General features: G+C 41.4%; 1 protein-coding gene across 1 annotated transcript in view; it reads left to right on the plus strand.

The window, feature by feature from the left end:
* Window positions 1-8,744: 8,744 nt before the first annotated feature.
* Window positions 8,745-18,658, plus strand: part of LRP1B (LDL receptor related protein 1B) — a gene marked incomplete at its 3' end in the record, with an annotated part of 741,532 nt that continues 731,618 nt past the window's right edge. The window contains exon 1 of the mRNA XM_082001234.1: window positions 8,745-8,968. Within this exon, the coding sequence (XP_081857360.1) occupies window positions 8,887-8,968 (82 nt within the window). The 5' untranslated portion in view covers window positions 8,745-8,886. The remainder of the gene's footprint in view (window positions 8,969-18,658) is intronic.

An 18,658-nucleotide genomic window follows, 5' to 3' on the forward strand; every position in this document is an offset into this window, starting at 1 on the left:
TCTTGCATGGAGAATAGCAGCTGGAGCCCCATTTTTCTACATGTGGGGACAAGACCTGTCATGTTGTCATCAAGGAGAACGGGCTGGAGAACAACAGGTCCATATTCATATCCTTGTGATTAGACCTGAAAGTGAAGTCTCAGTATCTCAGGCCAGATCCCTCACAGCCAGACATAGATGTTTGCTTTGATATCATCTGCCCTCTTTTGCTACCGTTCCAGCGTTGAACAAAAATTCTGAAGCCCTTGAAGTTATTTTGCACATGTAACTGGCATTGGATATTACCTAATATTGAGTGTCATTTTATTTCTGTTTGAGTGCACAGCCTGCTGCTGCTTTCTCTTTAGAGGGGCATATAGCACAGAGCCATGAAAGAGCTTCTCGGGTTATTGAAGTGAGTACCCATATGAACCAGGATCACTGGAACAAGGGATTGGTTTATCATAAAGGCCTTTCGTCTCTCTACTCTTCTCCTTTTCCTCCACTATCACTGCCTGTATCCTCATCCCAGGTAAAGAACATGGCAGAATTTGTACTGCCCATAGGAGGAGGATACCCATCCTTTAGAGGAAGGAGGGAGAGGGGAAGAGGAGCAAATCAGCATTTTGAATTATAATCACATTTATCAAGAGGAATCTATCTAAAGACCTAAGCAGTGATTGCGAAACTGTAACCAATGAAGACCTACCTAGCAACCTGCTTAAGGAACCTTCTTCCAGGTCTACTCAAGGGTACACTGCAGATCTTGAGAAGGGAAACAGGCTTCCGAGCTTCCCATTAGATCAGCCATGTCCAAGTGAGCAAAAGTCCTCCCTGCGAGGAGGGAAGGCTAACAGCAAATGAGTTGGACTTCAAACCCCGGAGAGTCAAAGTCATTCTACAGCAAGAGTCACTCTGCAGTTTTAGAACAGGGATTAAATTTAATGTACAGGGCCATGCTGTTCTCCTTTGTGCGCTCACACAGCAGATTTACCTGCTTCTGCTATAAGGAAGAAGAGTTATATAAAGATGAATGTGATCTTTGGTTAGAAATTGAATTTGAATTTTCAATGCCTTGTTGTTTCACTCAGCATCATTCACTGTATTTTCTCATTTCTATCTCTCCTTCTCCTCCATGTAGCAATTTCTGAGTTTCATTGTTATTTCATCTACTGACATGAAAGAGTAAATGCTGTGATTTCCCAACAGCATTAGCTGCCGGGGGGGGTGGTGGTGGTGGGAAGTTAACTGCTCAGAGGGTTCCTGTTCCATCGTGGAGCACGTTGTAACAAGTTTTGCAACGACTGCACCTCTTGAACTTTTATATATATATATATATCTCTATCTATCTCACAGTTGAATTTTTTTCCCCGGTATATTCCTTTGTCCCTTCTGCCACCTTCCTTCTTCATGCTCCATTTATGCAGGCAGAAGATGCTCCAAAGGTAGGTAGGTATTTGACAAGGAGGTATCTGAGCCCCCCCCCAAAGTCATATGTGTGAAGTTTCATTAGCTACAAAGCGTAATGTTTACTCTAACATCAACCAGTAGATAAAAGGACAATATATTTTAATGTCCTGCCAAAGATAAGTGGAAAGCAGTTATAAAAAGAGAGAATATTAACATAACTTTAAAATTCCTACTTTTTAAGTATGCATCATAATCAAATCGTTTTTTCTTGTCTAATAGAATATATGAATTTATGTCAATTCTCTTATTTTGAGAACTCTATCAATGCAAGCTACAATACCCTACTGCAGTTTCTATTCCTATAAACCTTGAAGTCTTTGTTAATTCTGTTGGAAAAGTAACTATTCTGCTCTTTAAAATACATTATAACTATGAGGGAAGACAATTTATCAATTTAAATGGCCATACCTAAGTAAGTCATCTTTAGAATTAACTGAAGCCTTAACTCCCCTATACACACCCAGTTCTCAAAAAAATAAAATATAAGGTAAAGAGTGATTGGCATTAGACTTATGTCAACCACTGCAATTTTCCTTTGTGAGCTGTATCTCGACTGGGCAGAGCGGTTTGTTTTTGAGGTTTTAGGCTCCTTTTCCCTAAGATTGAAAGATTTTCGGTTTTATGCCTAGTTTAAAACAATTATTTGAGCAGTAGCCTATGGGGGGCACTCAAGTACTGCAAACAGATCCTACTCCTCCCAAACTAGCCAGATTACGCTGCGATGGAATGGGGCAGACCCTGGGGCACATTTTCACATCGCCTTTTATATAGCGAACAAAAGTGACTAAAATAAACTGAAACATTTTTTGTCGCAGCCTTACTATTCCCCGATGAAAGACAAAGTGATATTAAAAGGTGCATTTAAATGACACTCAGATCCCAATTATGCTAAAAGCGTAAAAGCATCACGTAGACTGTGGAGCTTGTCTGCATGTTTTAAATTCCAAACAAGGTACCCTGTACATCATGTTTCAATGGTAGATACAATTATTATTCGCCTACTGAGTTTTTGGGATTGTTTTAAACTTTAATGACAGCCACACGCTCCATTCTTGATTTTATGGAGTGAAACAATTATTTATTCAAATTACTTTTGAAAATATTTTTCTTTTTTGCCACGAAGGAAAATTTTGCCGACTGTTGTAGTCGTGGCTGTTTGCCACAGCAGTCATTTGGACTGATACCGTAAAGCCTTTATCTGATGGCAAAAACCTTGTACCAGATGTTCCTTTATTTGATCTGTTTTATGATTAATCAGATTTAGCCCAAAACTAGAATGAAAATCCTGCTACGGCACCTGGCTGCCATCACACAATAATTTGCTTTGAAGTCGGGGGGAAGGCTCATTTAATCTTTAAAATGCTGTGGTGCAGACCCATAAGTTTTCGTTCTGATAGATTTTGGAGGAAGATACTGTAAAAGTGAATATAATAGCTGTCAGCAGGATAATTTTCCAAACATCTCAAACTGGTAAATACTACTTATTTCTCCTAGAGGAAATATTAAAGGAAGTTTGGATAGTAAACAGTGACGCATGCGAGCTCTCGTGCCTGGCCAGCCGGCACTGATGCCACTGCGATGCAATAGGGCTGGGATGGAGGCTGGGACGAAGCACCGGTAGCCATAGGGCGAAGTAATAAAGTGCAGCTTCTCTGTAGAATAAAAAGTTGTGCCAGAAGGAAAGTGTTTTGCACAGGCTTCTTCAGCAATGTGTGTGTCCAACAAGAAGGGGAAATTTCATGAGTTTATAACACTGATGAATCAAGAAATGCGGAGGTATGTTTGGGATGGAAAGGGAGCACGTCCCTTGGGAAACACACCTAAAGTATAATCAGGAAATCTGAAGTGATATCACTGCTTTGCTCCAAACCGAGATTTTTTTTTGCATGTAGACCTGATATACAACAGGTAGTGGCAACTTTACTTTTTTTTTAATAATAAATACATTTGTTATAATTGATTTTATTGTCATAAGGAGAAGTGATTTATGTATTTCCAGGGCATATTAGACAATCATGAGCTTCCCAGGCTTGTTAGTATAGGCACATCCACTTGTGCGGTATACTATCTTTTTCTTCATGATATGCCGCACAATTGTGAATACATGACTGATATATGTCATAATGGATCCATTTACAAAACTTATTAAGTGGCACAAATTCTCTCCCATTTCAGTACTGCCAGATGCAAGTCTTAAAAAAATCCTTTTTTTTTTTTTTTAAATATTACTTCTAGTTTGTGCACTTCTGGCAAACGGCAGATATATGCTCCTGGAGAGTAGTAAAATATGGAAACCTAATATAAGATTGTGGAAATGGATAATGACTTCTGTCGAATGACATTATGCATTATGTATTATTATTATTTTAATCATTTGCTATCACTGAGAAAGATCCCACTAGGTTATTCCTGATGCCGTGTTTAGGAAATAAAAGAGAAAGATAAAGCTGTATACTTTGCTTCACAACACTTACATGATGAAATTGAAAATTTCATACACTAGTTGCATTGAGATCTAATAAAAAAAAGATGAGATCTCTCCTTAGGTAATTTTCCTGTAGATTTCTGAATAGGTGTTGCATGAATGTTATAAAGTATGACATTAATCCAAAGTTACTATTGCTAGGACTGGTTACCTCTGCCACCCCTTGGTAGTACTGTAGAGGTACTTAGGTAACCAAATCTCAGTCATTTCAGCAGCTGGACCTTCAGGACCAATGATGTAGAATATTTACATTTGCGTTTAACTTTAAGCATGTGCTTGTGGGTATTTGTGAGATGAACTCAAAGTGTCCACCATCTTGGAAAATCACATTTTATTAAACAAAGGTAATTTTATTACAGTACTCAGAGCTACAGAGTATATTTATTTTGGGATAAAGTGGAGAAAGAAGTAGTTTGAACTGGTTAATATGCCACATGGTCTTGAAAGAAGTTTTACCATGGGAATCTGAAACAGATTTAACCAGAAATTTTTCCTCATTTTTTTCTACTTTTTGTATTTTTTCTCAGCACTGGCCATAAACATTTTTTTTTTGGACAAGGAATTTCTGCTCCACTTATTGGAAATAAATTCAATCTCTCCCTGCACGTTGGTGCAGAACCTCTGATTGCAGCAGGGAGCCAGGTAAGAAAGTTGGCCCATTTTATATAAGCAACTTAATTTATTTGGTAGTAAAATAATTTGAAAGTTTCTTTTGAAAGAGATTCTTCTTTTTTTTTTTTTTCCCCTGAAAAATTGTCCTTTAAACAGGCTTCAAAAGGTGATGAGTTCTTTTCTGTTCTAATAACTTTTATGAGCCTATTTTTATGAGAAACACACCTTGCAATCAGCATTAAGAGCTCCCATTTATGTCTTCGCTAAAGCATACCCAGTTAACTGCAAAATGTCACTTGTCCCAAGCAGATGTCTGGATACCATGAGCTGGCGTTTAGCTGCCTTGTCTTTAGCAGACTTGCATCAGTTCATCGCATCTCACCAGTCTGGCGTACGGTCCAGTACCACCTCTCAAGCATTTGCAAGCAAATTGATATAACGGAATTTCGTTACAATAGTCAGAAGATGGAGATGAGGAATAAATCAAGATCATGGTTTCCAGGTTTAGTACTGTGAGTTTTTCTTGTCCTGTTTATTGTTACACTTGTGAGGCAGGTCTTCACATGGATCCATTTTCATGTGTTTTTTAATACCTCCCAATTTATGTATTAAAACCATGCCAAAACATCTCAAATGCCAGGCAGCAATTTCCATCCATGGCACTTGGTATGCAAATATACACATTACAGCTCACACATGAAGAACTTTTCCAGCAGCTGTTGGAGATGCACATTCAGAAAGTCTTTAATAATGAAACCACTGTTGCACTGCCGTAATGAAAAATTCCTTTCGGGATGTTTTCTCCAGTAAGGACAGCTTGTAATGCGAAACCTGAATTCAGATACGGTGGGTTTCTTTGTTCTTTTTTTTAATCTTTGGTCGTTCTTCCCTTCTCGCTCCTCTCAAATACTTTCTTCCTTTTTTCTGCTCCTGTGTCAGCTGCTGCCTGGCAACTTTTCTCTGTCCGGTGGGACAGGGCAGGGCACCCGAATGCCTTCGGACCGGCTGCCAGCGCCATCCCATAGCAACCCGGCTGGGCGCCCGCGATGCTCTCCAAAGGGCCGCACACATCGCCAGCAACTTTCGAACCTACCGCCCCGTGTCCGCAGCATCCCTTAACTCACCCCCCGTCGCATCGGGCGATGCGGGAATCGTCGACGCGACCCTCCCTACCTACCTATGCCCCTACTCGAAGGCCATGGCTGATACACAATAAATAAGTAACGCCATAACCCAATTTTTAGTGGTGCAATCGAGGTAGTTTCATAGTGACTAATGTCAGCATTACCTTTGGCTGCTAATTAATATTCCTGTGTTGTATTCTACCAGCGAGTACAAATGATTGGTTCTACTTTATTTAATTTATCTCAATAAGAGATTTCATAATATTCTATAGCTTGATGAATTCATTTATTTAACCTGTCAGTGTTAATAACTCTGATTAGGAGGAAGAAGTTATAAAGCACTGTAGGAGCAAACAGATCTCAAACAGTTTTAACTTTGAATTTTCTGTCCGGCAAGCACTTCACTCTAGTCTTCTATATAACTAACTTGTTTTGGCTGTAGCAAGGAAAAGACATTTCTACACGCTCAATTCCTTTCTGTCTCCCTCCTCTGTATCTGCTCTCAGTTCAACTCCCTGGTGCTTCTGGTTTGGTTCTTTCACATGGGAGTGGCTGGAGACTTCAATAAATATTTGACAAACCAGTCTGGTTCCTGATCTGCCACTAGTCCTGCGTGTCTTGATGTTCACCCACCACGCAGAAGCCTGAATGAAGTTGTGTGCAACCAAACAACGGCAGGGAGGCTGGAAGGGCAGAAACCGTACCCATTTCACATTTTTTCCTCAGGTCTGAGGCATAGGAAAAGCATATTATACATCAGGTGATTGCTTAAAGAGTTTAAATTATCATATATGTATAGGTGGAAAGGAGATATGAGAATGCTGGTTACTTGTACACATTTGTACTGCACTATTAAGAGTCGTCCTGTCCCATCCCATCATATAGAGATGTCCTGTCATCCCATAGTGAGTGATGTTAAATGGCAATCAAGTTGAGGAGAATGATTTATCAAAGGTCAACTTCTATTTGTTCAACAGCCTGTATTTTAAAACCAGGCTTCTATGATAATTATTGCCTCATAATGCTATCTTAAAGCAAACTACATTTTTAGGCAGTAATTTGACAAATGATTATTTAGAGGTAATTGCATTTTTAGTCATAATTCTGACTGCATACTCCATATTGACACTTTATGTCCTGTAAACAATGAGGCCATTGACTTTTGCTATAAATATTATTTAAATATTATAATAAGTTTATGTGCATATGTGATCTGCAGTATTGAAAGCAAGATCAATTAATTCTTCAAAGACTCATAAATGTTAATGTTTAAAATGGGCGGTAAATTACACCATATCATTAAAGGAAATTATTCAAGAAGAGTAGTGATGACTGTTGTTAAATAAGTATGGAATAAGACTGAAAAGGAGCAAATTAGAAATAAAGTATCAGATGGTTGAAAAGAAGGATTTCAGTCGAGATGTTTCTTGTGAGAAGGCACGAAAGGGCAGCACACCAATTAACAGATAATGTTTGGGGGAAAAGCATGACCACTTATAACCTTGCAGACCTTGAGACTTTTGCAGAAGATGCAAGAAGTCAAGACGAAAGAAGACTATTCTGTAAAGCTAGTTTTGTATCCCGAGAATACAGGGACAGCATGTTCCCTTGCAAATATGTGTTTCTTTATGCCATGTGACAGTCCTGGCATGTGGGAAATGTCACTGACTGAAGCAGGAGTTCCGCACAACTTGGAATTCCCTGGTTTTCCTTCACACGTTTTCTCATTTGGCTCTAGCATCATATTTTCATATTTGAAATGTGAAAGGTTGCTCAAATAAAACAATACTTAACACGTAAGAGCCATATAGGTGCCTCTGGTGGTTTACAGAAGGATGCAAAGCAATCTCGTCTGTAAATGTGGTGGAATAATGTTTCAGTGTGACATTCAGCATGATTTCATTTTGGTTATAAAAGCAACTGGTTTCCAAGATCGTGGACACGGCCAGGTTTTTCCACCTTAGTTCAGATCTGCTCGTTTCTGTATTAGCGAAGGTTTTCTGCACTGGGATCTATAATTCTACCCAGTTATGGCTGTATAAATACTAATTGACTGTAGGGGAATTACACAGGCTTTAAAGACAGTAGATAAATGCAGAATTTGATCCAACTGGATTTTTCCCCTCAGCTGTAAATTATTTGCAGTAATAAGGCTACCAGCAAGGCCCTGTGAGGCCTGCCAGGCCCCGAGCTCAGAGGATTCCCTGGGATCAGGACTGTGCTTTTCAGTTCTTGGGCAACCGTATCACTGGGTCCTTCCCCCATTTCCACAGAAATAACTGAATATTTCCCAGTTCTCCTGGGCTGTGTATTGTCCTGTCCTTCAGCCCCTGAAGTCTCTTGGCTGTACTGCTTCATGTAAAAAGTATTTAGGTGCTGCGCTGGGGAACATAAACACCAAGTTGGAAGGACTGAGGCTTTACTCTTGAAACGTGACGGCCTCAGCAGCCGGTTTTAGCACCTCGCTGTCCTCAGAGAAAGCGACTCTCTGTAAAAGCTTTATCACCTTTCATCTCTTAAAGGGCCTGGTTTTTAAAAAAACATGTGAAAATGTGATTACCAAACCCTATTCGTGTTATGTGAGGATTCCAAGGTAACGCAAAAGTTACGGTTCAGCAGTGCAAAGGGGGAACAAGGAGCAGGCGTGAGCTCCCGGCCTGCTTCGCCGTACCTCCGGAAGCGCCATTAACCGAAGCCAGCTTGGCCAGAGCTCCTTTGGATGTCGACTTTTTTCGTTTACAGACAGAAGCAGCACACAGCGTTCTCACAGCACTTTTATCCCTGCCGCTTAATTGGGTTTGTGGTGTTTTGGGTTTTTTTTAATATTTTATTTTTCCCCTTTGTTTGCTGACTCACCCACCGGCCCACCCACGCCTTCCTCAGCTTCGTCTTCGAGAATTAACAACAAAAAACCACAAACAAACAAACAAACAAACAAACAAGGAGTAAGCCGCGGGGCCGACCGCCGCTTCCCGCCGGGCCGGGGCAGCCGCGGCTTCGCGCCTGGCGCTCTGCGGGCGCGGCGCGGGGGCGGGGCGGGGGCGGGGCGCGGGGCGGGGCGCGGCGCTGCCGGCCGCCGGGGCCGCGCGCTGCCCGCTGGCTGCGTGAGGCGAGCCCAGCCGCGCTCCGCGTTGAAAAGTGACGGCTCGGCGGCGGCTCCTGCAGAGGCTCCGCGCCCCCTCCGCGGCAGGCTCCTTCTGCGGCGCGGCTGTCGCCATGTCCGCGCTCCTCCTGGCCCTGGCGACGCTCTGGGGATTACCGCCCGTCGCCGAGGCGCTGGCAGCGGGAGCCCGCGGAGGTAAGGCGCGTCCGCGGCGGAGCGGTGCGATGGGACTCTGCTCCTTGCGCGCCTCCCGTTGAACTTTCCGCCGGTGCCGGCTGCTTCCCCGGGAAGTTTTTGCGGCGCCTTGCGCGCTTCCCTGCCCCTCCGTGCCGCGCGGCTCTGGGCGGACCGGGAACCGGGCGAGTCAGTGGGGACGGGGGGTGGGCTGCGAACCCCTCCCAGTGGCCCGGCTTGAACGCGCCGGCCCGGCATTGCCGCCGCGCTCTGAGAAAGCGACGCGGGCGTTAATTGCGGGGCGCCTGGTCCTCCGCGGCCGCGGAAATAGCGTGCGCTGCCGCCGCGCGCCTCGGGCACGTCCCGCGGAGCGGCGGCGGCCGCGGGCTCGCCGGGCAAGCCCCGGGGCTGGGCGGGGGCTGCGGGGCGGGCGGATGCCGCCTCCTGCCCCAGGGCTGCGAAAGTTCCGTCGTGCGGTTGTGGCGAAGTTGCCTCTCGCCTAACATCTGAACCCGCGCCGAGGCAGCGGGTGGCTGCGGGGCTCGGTACAGCCTGTGGGGGAGAAGGCGCTCGGGAGCCCGTAGCCGAGGTGTGGGAGATCTCAGGAGTTGCAACTCTTTTTCTTTTCTTTGATCAGACTTCTTCTGAGGGTAGCGGTCCTCCTGCCGGAGTTAGTCTCAGGGTTTCTTGCCGCATTTTCTATGGTTACCAGACTTCTCTTATTTTCCTGGCAGGCGCCTGCATTGGCTATTTTCTGAAGTATAGACCGAGCACCCCTCCCGTTCCGCTCAGGTGCGGGAACGGCTGCGTGCTGCTCTGACTCGGGGTTGCGTACCGCTGTGGAAAACGCTGCTGATGAGAAGCGAGTCTGTCGGCTTGTCTGGAGCCCTTTAGTTTCAAACCTGCGTGGTCTCGTCAGTGAGACTGCTCTGAGTGTTGTCTGCCAGGGTTTAGCTAGATTTCAGTAGAAACACAACTCTGTGAAGGATTAAATTCTCACCGTTAGATATCCGGCTCCTCTCCATCATGTACATGCTACCTACTAAACTGTTTACTAACTGCTTACAGCTCGTTTGGGTGAGCGCGGATAGTCTGGGGTATAGATTTCTGCGTCAGTCAAACTACCAAACCTCTCCGGTCCCTTTCCCACTAGCTATCAAAATTACAGAGGTGATTCATGCTGCAAAAATGAGAAATAACTACCTATTGGAGGGGAAAGTATTGCTGCAGCATCAGTAACTTGCATGTTTAAAACACTGCATCGTAAGGTGCAGGGATATTGCAAAGAAATGAGGGTAGCAGTCAATATAATGGCACCTGAACAGCCAGATAGAAAAGGTTCTTGGAAAATCCTTCAGTTTTATGAAGGGTACATACGCTTTTACTTTGATACATGAAGATTCGTGGTCGTGATAGTGCTTGTTTGATGGAAAATATTTTAAGAACTTCCCATGGTATTCACAAAATGCTCAGATTACATTTCAGCAGCTGTAGCGTGCATCTGATCTTATGAATAAAAATCAAACTTTCAAACATTTTGTGGAATTGTTCTGGAAATTGAGTCGTCACTCTGTCTTCCTTGATGGAGATAAGCAGGTGCTAATTATTTATGAATATTAATTTCTGGTGTTAAAATTTTGCTTCATTTTCCTTTTGTTTTCATAGTTACCTTGCTCTGACTTAGCATTTCACCAAAAAAAAAAAGTGCTGTCAGCTTACATTAAAATCAATCCCATCTTAAAAGGCAACATCCTTGTAAATCATACCAGCCCAAAAAGTGGGATAAATCAAATTTACTTAGAATCAACTAACTCATCATATCATAATGTCATGTCTTATCAAAACTGAGTGAAGTACAAATTAGGACTTAAAAGGCATTTTGTTTAAAAAATGTCAAGTGGTCTCAACCTAAAAGGGATTCAGGATGAGGCATCCAGAAAGAGAATTACATTTGCACATCAGATAAACTTTACGATATGCTGCAAAAATTACTGACCATACCGAGCTGATTTTCCTTTACAGGAGGAAATTCGGAGTCACTGGAGCATGCTAAGCTTAATGTATGTGAAAGGCACTGAAATTTGGAATGCACTGAGGCTCACCATTGGTAATAAGAGAATTGGGAAAATGTCACGGGTTGTGTTAATAGCAGTGTTGTGGTAGCCATGGTAATATAAAATATTAGTGAGGTGCTGTAGGGAGAAGGTAACACCTTCTGTTAGACCAGTGGATAACATCAACGGAAAAAAAGAGGTGTGGGGGAGGAACCCCCACCAAAGTCTGAATTATCTAAATCTTTTCTCTGGGTTTGAAATGCAGTTAAACTCTTCCGGTCTATCAGGTCTGCCTTCAGCCGGGTTACAACTACTCTAATTTCATATATACCTTGCATATATATATGTAAGAAGTTTATATATACAAAAAATTGGGAAGAGAAAATGGTATGGAGATGGGGAGCTGGAAATGAGGTGGAAAAAGGAAGTGAGGGGAAGGGACTCCAGCCAGGAGGGTGCTAGCATAAGGGAGAAGTCCTGCAGCTGAGGTTGTGCCGTGTAAGCCCTGCAGAGGTACTATTTCCTTTTCTTAGGCTTCAGTCAGCCTCTTCTGGAGGAAGCTCATGCACCCATGTTCCTTTGCAGTTGACCTGTGAAGGGGTTGCAATAAATGAATTTCACAAGGAAGTTCATGAGCAAAAACTTATCCAACAGCTTACAAAGCTGAGAACTACATTTGTTACCTGCTCTCCCTGCAGTCATGCAGGGGTACTTTGCAGGTCCCATCTCTGCCTCCCGAGCGCTTGGGCTGAAGGGGCTCTGTGGCTCTGGAGGGTGCATTTCCTTCCCACGGCTCTCTCCAGCCTTGGAGCTTTACCTTGGCTTCATGCCTAGGCTCCTACACCCCTTTTCTGTCATACTTGTTTGGTTTTTGTGTCTCTGCTGCTGTGCAACAGCATTACATGAACCCACTGCACTAATTGGCATGATTACCTAGAGGTTATCCAAATTACATAGGTTTACATAGGCGCTCCAGATAACAGGAGCTTGATTTGGATAATCTTCACAAATGTGTGGTGGTGTCAGGGAAGTGGGTATCCACAGTAGTATTAGTGAGTGCATTGCTCCTTATTAATTGACTTGCTCTCTGTGGCAAAGCTGCTGGTTGGTTTTGGGGACAGATCACTTCTGTCAGCAGCACCGAAGTGCTGTCTGGCTTTTGCATGCGGTTTTAGTGTTTTGGATCTGTTGTTCGAGTGCTGGTGTGATGAAATGGCTTATCAGCAAAGTCTTGCAAGAGGTCCTCCTGTGAAGGTGGACTTTGCACTGAATGGGAAAATGTCAGATAACTTAAAACTCAAATTCCCTGAGCAATGGCATATTACACATTCAATTTTTCCTTTTTTTTGTGTAATTTTTAGGCTGTTTTAAAGAAGGAAAAACAATTTTTCATGAACGTTACTCCTCTCTGGAGTCACAAACACTTCCAAAACTTCTGTCTTTATTCCACTTAGCAGGGAATTTATTGTTTCCACAGTGTCCTTTGACCATATTTAAGTAAAAGCTGGAAACAAATTACTTTGAAATGGAATTTTCAGGTTTAAGGTTCAGCTGATGCGAGTTTGGATTACTCACCCCAGTAGCAGAAACACAAACCAGGTGAAATAAATCTGTCTCCTTGTGATGACTGTTGATGGCCTTCGGTCCCTGGTAAGGTGTCACAGCAGGCAACAGTGAGTACATCAGGAGGCTTTACAACTATCTCATTATTAGTAGCTTAATGTTTGAAACCGGGTGTACCAAGCACTGCTGTACTTCACCAGACTGAGCTCCAGCTTGGCCATCCATTGGAAAGTATTCTCAAAAAAAAAAAAGCTGTTTCTGTGCTGTACTATGGAGATGTATATTCTCATACTTTATTTGGTTATGTCTTGAACCTAGATAATAAGTATTGGTATCTTACATGCAAAAGAGATGCTTCCAAGGTCACAGTGACATTGCCATTTATTTATTTCTTCTTAAGAACTTACCCATCGTTGGAGAGGCAAAATTACAGAGGAGGGTGAAAATATATCAAGGAATTTAGGGCAGTAGTTAGAAGGATGTGTGATAAGAGGTAATTAAAGACAGAAATTGTGGCACATGTCCACAAGTGCAGTTTCAGTGACTGGTTTTATAGGCAGCCAGTGATGTATATATGTCCTCAGTTGAGTGTGTGATTGCGTGCACAAAACCCTGACGCTTCAGCAGTCCAAGCAAACTGTGTGTGTGGCTTTCTGTGAACTGACGTGCATGTTCTTTCTTACCTGGACTGTTGTTTTAAGTTCAGTGGTTTTGGAGATCTTTAATAAAAAAATAAAAATGGTAGTAACACACAAACTATTTAAAAGGGTAAAATGCATTTTTAAAATTCAAAACTAGATGTTTGATGTGAAAAGACTATATGTAAACTTGTTTTGTAGCAAACCTTTTACTGATTTATCATAGAGTTTCTGCTGATACTCCTTCAGGTTAAAGTAGCTGTCTTCCGAAGACTTAAAGAAAATCTTGTACTTCACACAGCGGCTTTTTGGAAGTGTTATGTGTCTGCCGCTATGTAAATTTGAGCTTCTGTCATACCTTTAAGGTTCACACAGACCCTGGTTTTACTTTAAATGAAGAAAGTGGCAAAATTCACATAGACTTAAGTCTGTGTCTTGGAAGTGCGAGTTCCTCTAGCGCCTTGTTACAGGTCCTTTCATCTCTTCTTTGCAGTTGAAGAAAATAGGTTTCCTTTTATTGTATTGATTCTAAGGGACATATGTAATTTTAATTGGTGAATTTAGAATTATGGCTATCTGTAGAAATGCTAGTCATTTAGATTAGTACAACTTTGTTTTTGTTCCAGTACTATACTTTGAATCCCAGCATGTTGCTTTTTCCTAGTTTTTATGTATTAATCTGTTCATTAATAGTCTTGTTCCTTCAAATGCAATTAAAATTGTGCTTAGAGAGCTCATTTTAATTGCACTTCCCCAAAACATTCTTAATGATGAACAGTGAAGATGAAAATATCAGAACTTGGCTATTTTTATGCAAGTCATGCAGACTATTGAGTCTGGATTTAGTGTGAGTTTGGGCTGAGTGTAGATATTGCACAACTAGGTCCTAAATTTGCAAGTGCAATTAGGAACTAATTGGATTTTAAAAATATAATTACTCAAATAATGACTGTGCACCTTCTGTCCAACCCACTAGTTTGTTTTTTAATTAAAACAAGTTGATTTTTTTTTTTGCCCTTAAATTCTATTGAAAAGATGAAAACATTTGTAAATGTAGTTATATTCCAGCTAGCTAGTCTGTTGTTGACCATGATGTGAAAAATTCCAGAGGTGTAGCGAAACTTCCTAGTGCTCTAAAGCAGAATCTTCCTTTTGAGATAGTTGAAGTGAAATAACCGGGACCGGTTACGGTGAAGTCAGCCATTCAACCCAGCCGTGATCCCGCTGACGGCGCGCCTCGGCCCCGTGCGCGCGAGGGCGAGCCAGCGCCTCCGCGGGCTGGCGGAGGGCTGTTTCCCGTGGGTGCCGGGCTGTGTGCGAGCAGGATTGGACCTCGGTAATGGAATTCCAATAAAACTCAGTCAGTGCCTTTTAATTGGATTTAATGGGAACTGCAAAGGATCATTAGAGAGACAAACACATGCTTTTGCCGGTAATATGTTTGCTATTTTATTAATCTGATTTAATTTGTAAGATTCTCATAGTAGGAATTAAGATCTTTCTGTTGTACTTGGGAAGTGTTATATGGGTCTACTATATTTTGTTATTATATATCATTGCTTTCTAAGCAGTGTGTAAATACAAAATTGGAGTTGGGCTCTATGTGGTGGTTGTGAACCCTACCAATTTGAGGGCGGTGTTGGAAGCTAGAAAGAAGGTTGTACGTCTCTGACAAAATGGTAAAAAAGTGGTTGCTGTAAGTTGCAATGGTGTATTAATAACAAAACACTGCAATCTCTAGGGTGTACTACTAAGCAATAAGGCTTTTTAAAGATGATGTAATGCCAGTCTGGAAGTGAGGTACACTTAAATATTTTTATGTCTATTCAGTTAGAAATACAGTCTAATCTTCTGAGGTGGAAAGAACAGAGATTACAGTATTATAAGTTCTAGATGTGGTACGTTGAATCCTGAAATGCGCTTTCAACACCCACGGATGTTCCTAAACACCTCACGTGCTGCTTCCTGCTGAACCGTGTGGCCTTCCAGGGGAGCCAGGCTGTTGAAACTCAGCTTCACTGCAGAAATAGGAATGTACCTATTTCCGTTTCTTGATAATATCAACCTATTTGGGACTATTTATTACCTGATGGTCAGTAGGACATCCCTTGGTGACTTTTGTGCGTGACATTATTGAATGACTTGTGCTTCAACTGTAATAGAATAAGTGCTATAAGACAGAAGTTAAGCTTTCAGAATAAGAAGAATATGTACAATTCCTCAAGGTTTTCCCTACTGTGGAGCTTTTTTTTTAATAGCAGTTCATAAGCCTCACTGGTTTTCCTCGAATGAGCAAAGAAAACTTGAATGAAAAGGTGCAGTTTAATTTTTTTAATGATATTGCAGTGGGGATAGACCACGTGCAAGACAAATGCTGGATGCAATGCTTTGCAAATGTAATATTTTTCATGTGAGGTGTTCTGTTAAGGAGGAAGACTGTTCTGTTAGGACATACGCACACTCCCACAAAGATACCCATGCGACTTTCTTATAATGCTTTATGATTTTAATTTACCTACCTGCGAACTAGCAAAGATATTCTTGTCAGCGATTTTTAAAAATACAATTCTGATATTGTTGAATAATTTGGGCTGCTACTTGTACTATTCTCAGAGGCTTTGATATGGTGGCAGGCACTTCAATTTCCACCTCCCTCAATGTGCAGGAAAGTATTTTTCCTCACATGTAGTTCTTCTGAATAATTCTTGCCTAATAATTCTGAGGTGCTGGAAGTACCACAGTGCTACCATTTCTGATACATCCTCGTTCAACTGTACTTCTTTGGAGAAATGCTGTTGTGTAGTCATGAAAATTCAAGTTAAAGTTACACTAATGCAAGAAGATAATGAAAAATCACAGTAGCTTTCTAGATGGTAGATAGGTTTCCCCATAACACCTGCCTCTCTTCACTTGTAAAAACTGTGAAGATCAGAGGATGGAGTGAAGTAAGATCATATCTAGTTGGATGCGCTTCTGCATATGCAAACACAAACTGATTTACCCAAAGTATGTTGGTGTTTCTTTGAAACTGTGTGTGTATGAAATGAAAGTATGTCATTTGCTAATGAGACTTTCTTCTCTGGAGAAGAACAGTTTTTATTTATGTTTTACTGTGCTAACAAAAGGATGACAAACCTGAATCTACACTGCTAAAGTCAATGGATTCTTTGTTTTATTCTTGGTGGTTATAGGAGCAGGCTGCATATTAGTGGAAGGGAACTTTGGACCATTATATTAAAATTTCATGGAGAAGTCTTAATTGGAGGACCTTTAAATTGTATTGTCTGTATTGCCCTGGGGCTTTTATGCAAGACGTAGATATTTATTGCAATGTTTTTATTAAAAAATTTGATTCAGTTTTGCCTGGGTTCCTTAAACTGAACCCACTTTTATATTTCCCACATCTAATTTTAAAATACATGGATCAAAGTTGCAATTGAGTTTAATTTCTCAGTTTGTGGTAATCCTCTAGAAGATGAGTTATTATATAAGCTATTTATTTTTAATAAATGATAAATTGATAATTTGTCACTAAAAAATGATTTTTGCAAAGAGACCACCTTGTCATGAGGTCAGAAAACCAGAGGAAATTCCAGACAGTATGCTAAGATGTGTATGGTCTACTACTTGAAGTCATTAGATTAGTTAAACCTAGTTCTGTGTAATACAGACCAAGTTGCTAGTTTTCTAGATGGAGCACTACGCTTTTTCTAGTGAAAAAATTGTCTTGTTTTCTGTGGGTTTTGGGGATCTGGAAGGAATTTAAAGGTGGTACCTTCTCATGCAGCATGTTGACTCCCTGTGAATCTTTGCAAACTTACACAGGGATGAGCACACTTGACTTTCTTTTGAGACCTATCTTAAAGTAGCTATTTTTCCAACAGTATTTGATAAAACATAACTAGGGATGGGTCAAGCCTGTGGTTCTCCAGTTTTGATACTCATGTACTGCCTGGAGGGAAACTGGCCTGACTTCCAAGTTCATCAGAAACACTTGGTTTAAAATATGCTTATTTTGTGTAAATGTGCTGAAGTTGTTTTTTGAGGGATGTCTGCAGGCATTGGGACTTAAGGACTGGAAGCAAGGGAAGAAGGCCGAAAAACTGAATTCATTCCTCTTGGGTCCCACATTCTAAACTAAGTGGTTTATTCTTGTATTCAGATGACAGAAAGAATGGTGAACAACAAATGGTTTCTTCCTAGTAGTGTCCTCTTATAGTAGTCTTAGACAAAATCCTTGAGGCTGTGATGTTAAATCATATACAAGGGTGATGAAGCAAGTTGAGACTACAAAAGTGTGAAAACAGTGTAGGCACTGTCCTGTGCCTGCAGCTGGTTAGGTTGAATCGCTTTTACATCTTTGATGGAAACAAAGCAAGGCTACATTAGAACATGATGGTATTTTGCAGGCAGTGTCTTGGAGGCTAACCTGAGCTGCAGGAGTTAATGGTATAGGGCTGCTATAAGCCACTTCTATGAGAATGGATTGCATGTATATATATGTGTATGTAAAACCTTGGATATACAGGGAAAATCATGAAAGGTACTATTGCTAAGTCCAGCAAAGCCAGGAGTACCACTTTTTTTTTCTTCCGAGTAGACAAAAATCTTATGCCCTGACCCAAGTGGCCCATTATCACCGTTCTTCAAATTGGAGCAAGCTATTCAGGTCAGCGTGTATGTACAGACCCATCTGAATGAATTCCTCGGCTTGCGCTTGCTAGGTTACTTTTCTTTCTCCAGGTTTCGAATGGCTGTGACTTGAACAGAGTTGACAGTATACAATATTACCCATCTACTCTGTAGATTATACTCCTCTGGAGAATTGGTGTCAACTAATCTGCCACTTCTACGTTTTCAGAGAGATCTGCAAACTGCATCTCTGGTGATACCGCAGGAGAGTGTCAGATCTAGGTTTCTGTAATTTTCTTATTTATTTCCCCCAGATTTCTAGGTGTATATATCCAGGTCTCCAGCCTTTGTCACTTACTTTGTCCTGTGAATAGCTTTCTTTCTGTGTATAAATTCTGTCAATACCAAATTTTGGCCACTCTTAAGGTGGTAAAAAGTTTTTGAAGCAGATGGTTGTCTACAGAGGATGACAAAATTTTGAAATACTCTCCAATCCAAACTGTGAGGTTCAGTATTTAAAGCACATTTGAACGTGTAAAACCTGATTATATTTCTAATGCCATTGCTACATTTGCTGTGGAATGTTCTTGGTACAATTCATACGCTTCTGTGATAATAAATTGTTTCTTTTACTGAAAACAGCAGAACTCCTCTAACCAATTAGTGGTATTCGGTAATGAGTAAAACACTATGAGCCATGTTATGATTTTATGTCAGTTAGAATTGTTAAATGCTCCTCAATGAAACCACACTGATTTACATTAATTGGTGGCCTGTCATCTCACAGTAGTATCACACAGTGTCAAAAGTGCCTTGCAGAAAGT

Source organism: Phaethon aethereus, assembly GCF_964289735.1.
Source record: "Phaethon aethereus genome assembly, chromosome: 6".
Taxonomy (NCBI): domain Eukaryota; kingdom Metazoa; phylum Chordata; class Aves; order Phaethontiformes; family Phaethontidae; genus Phaethon; species Phaethon aethereus.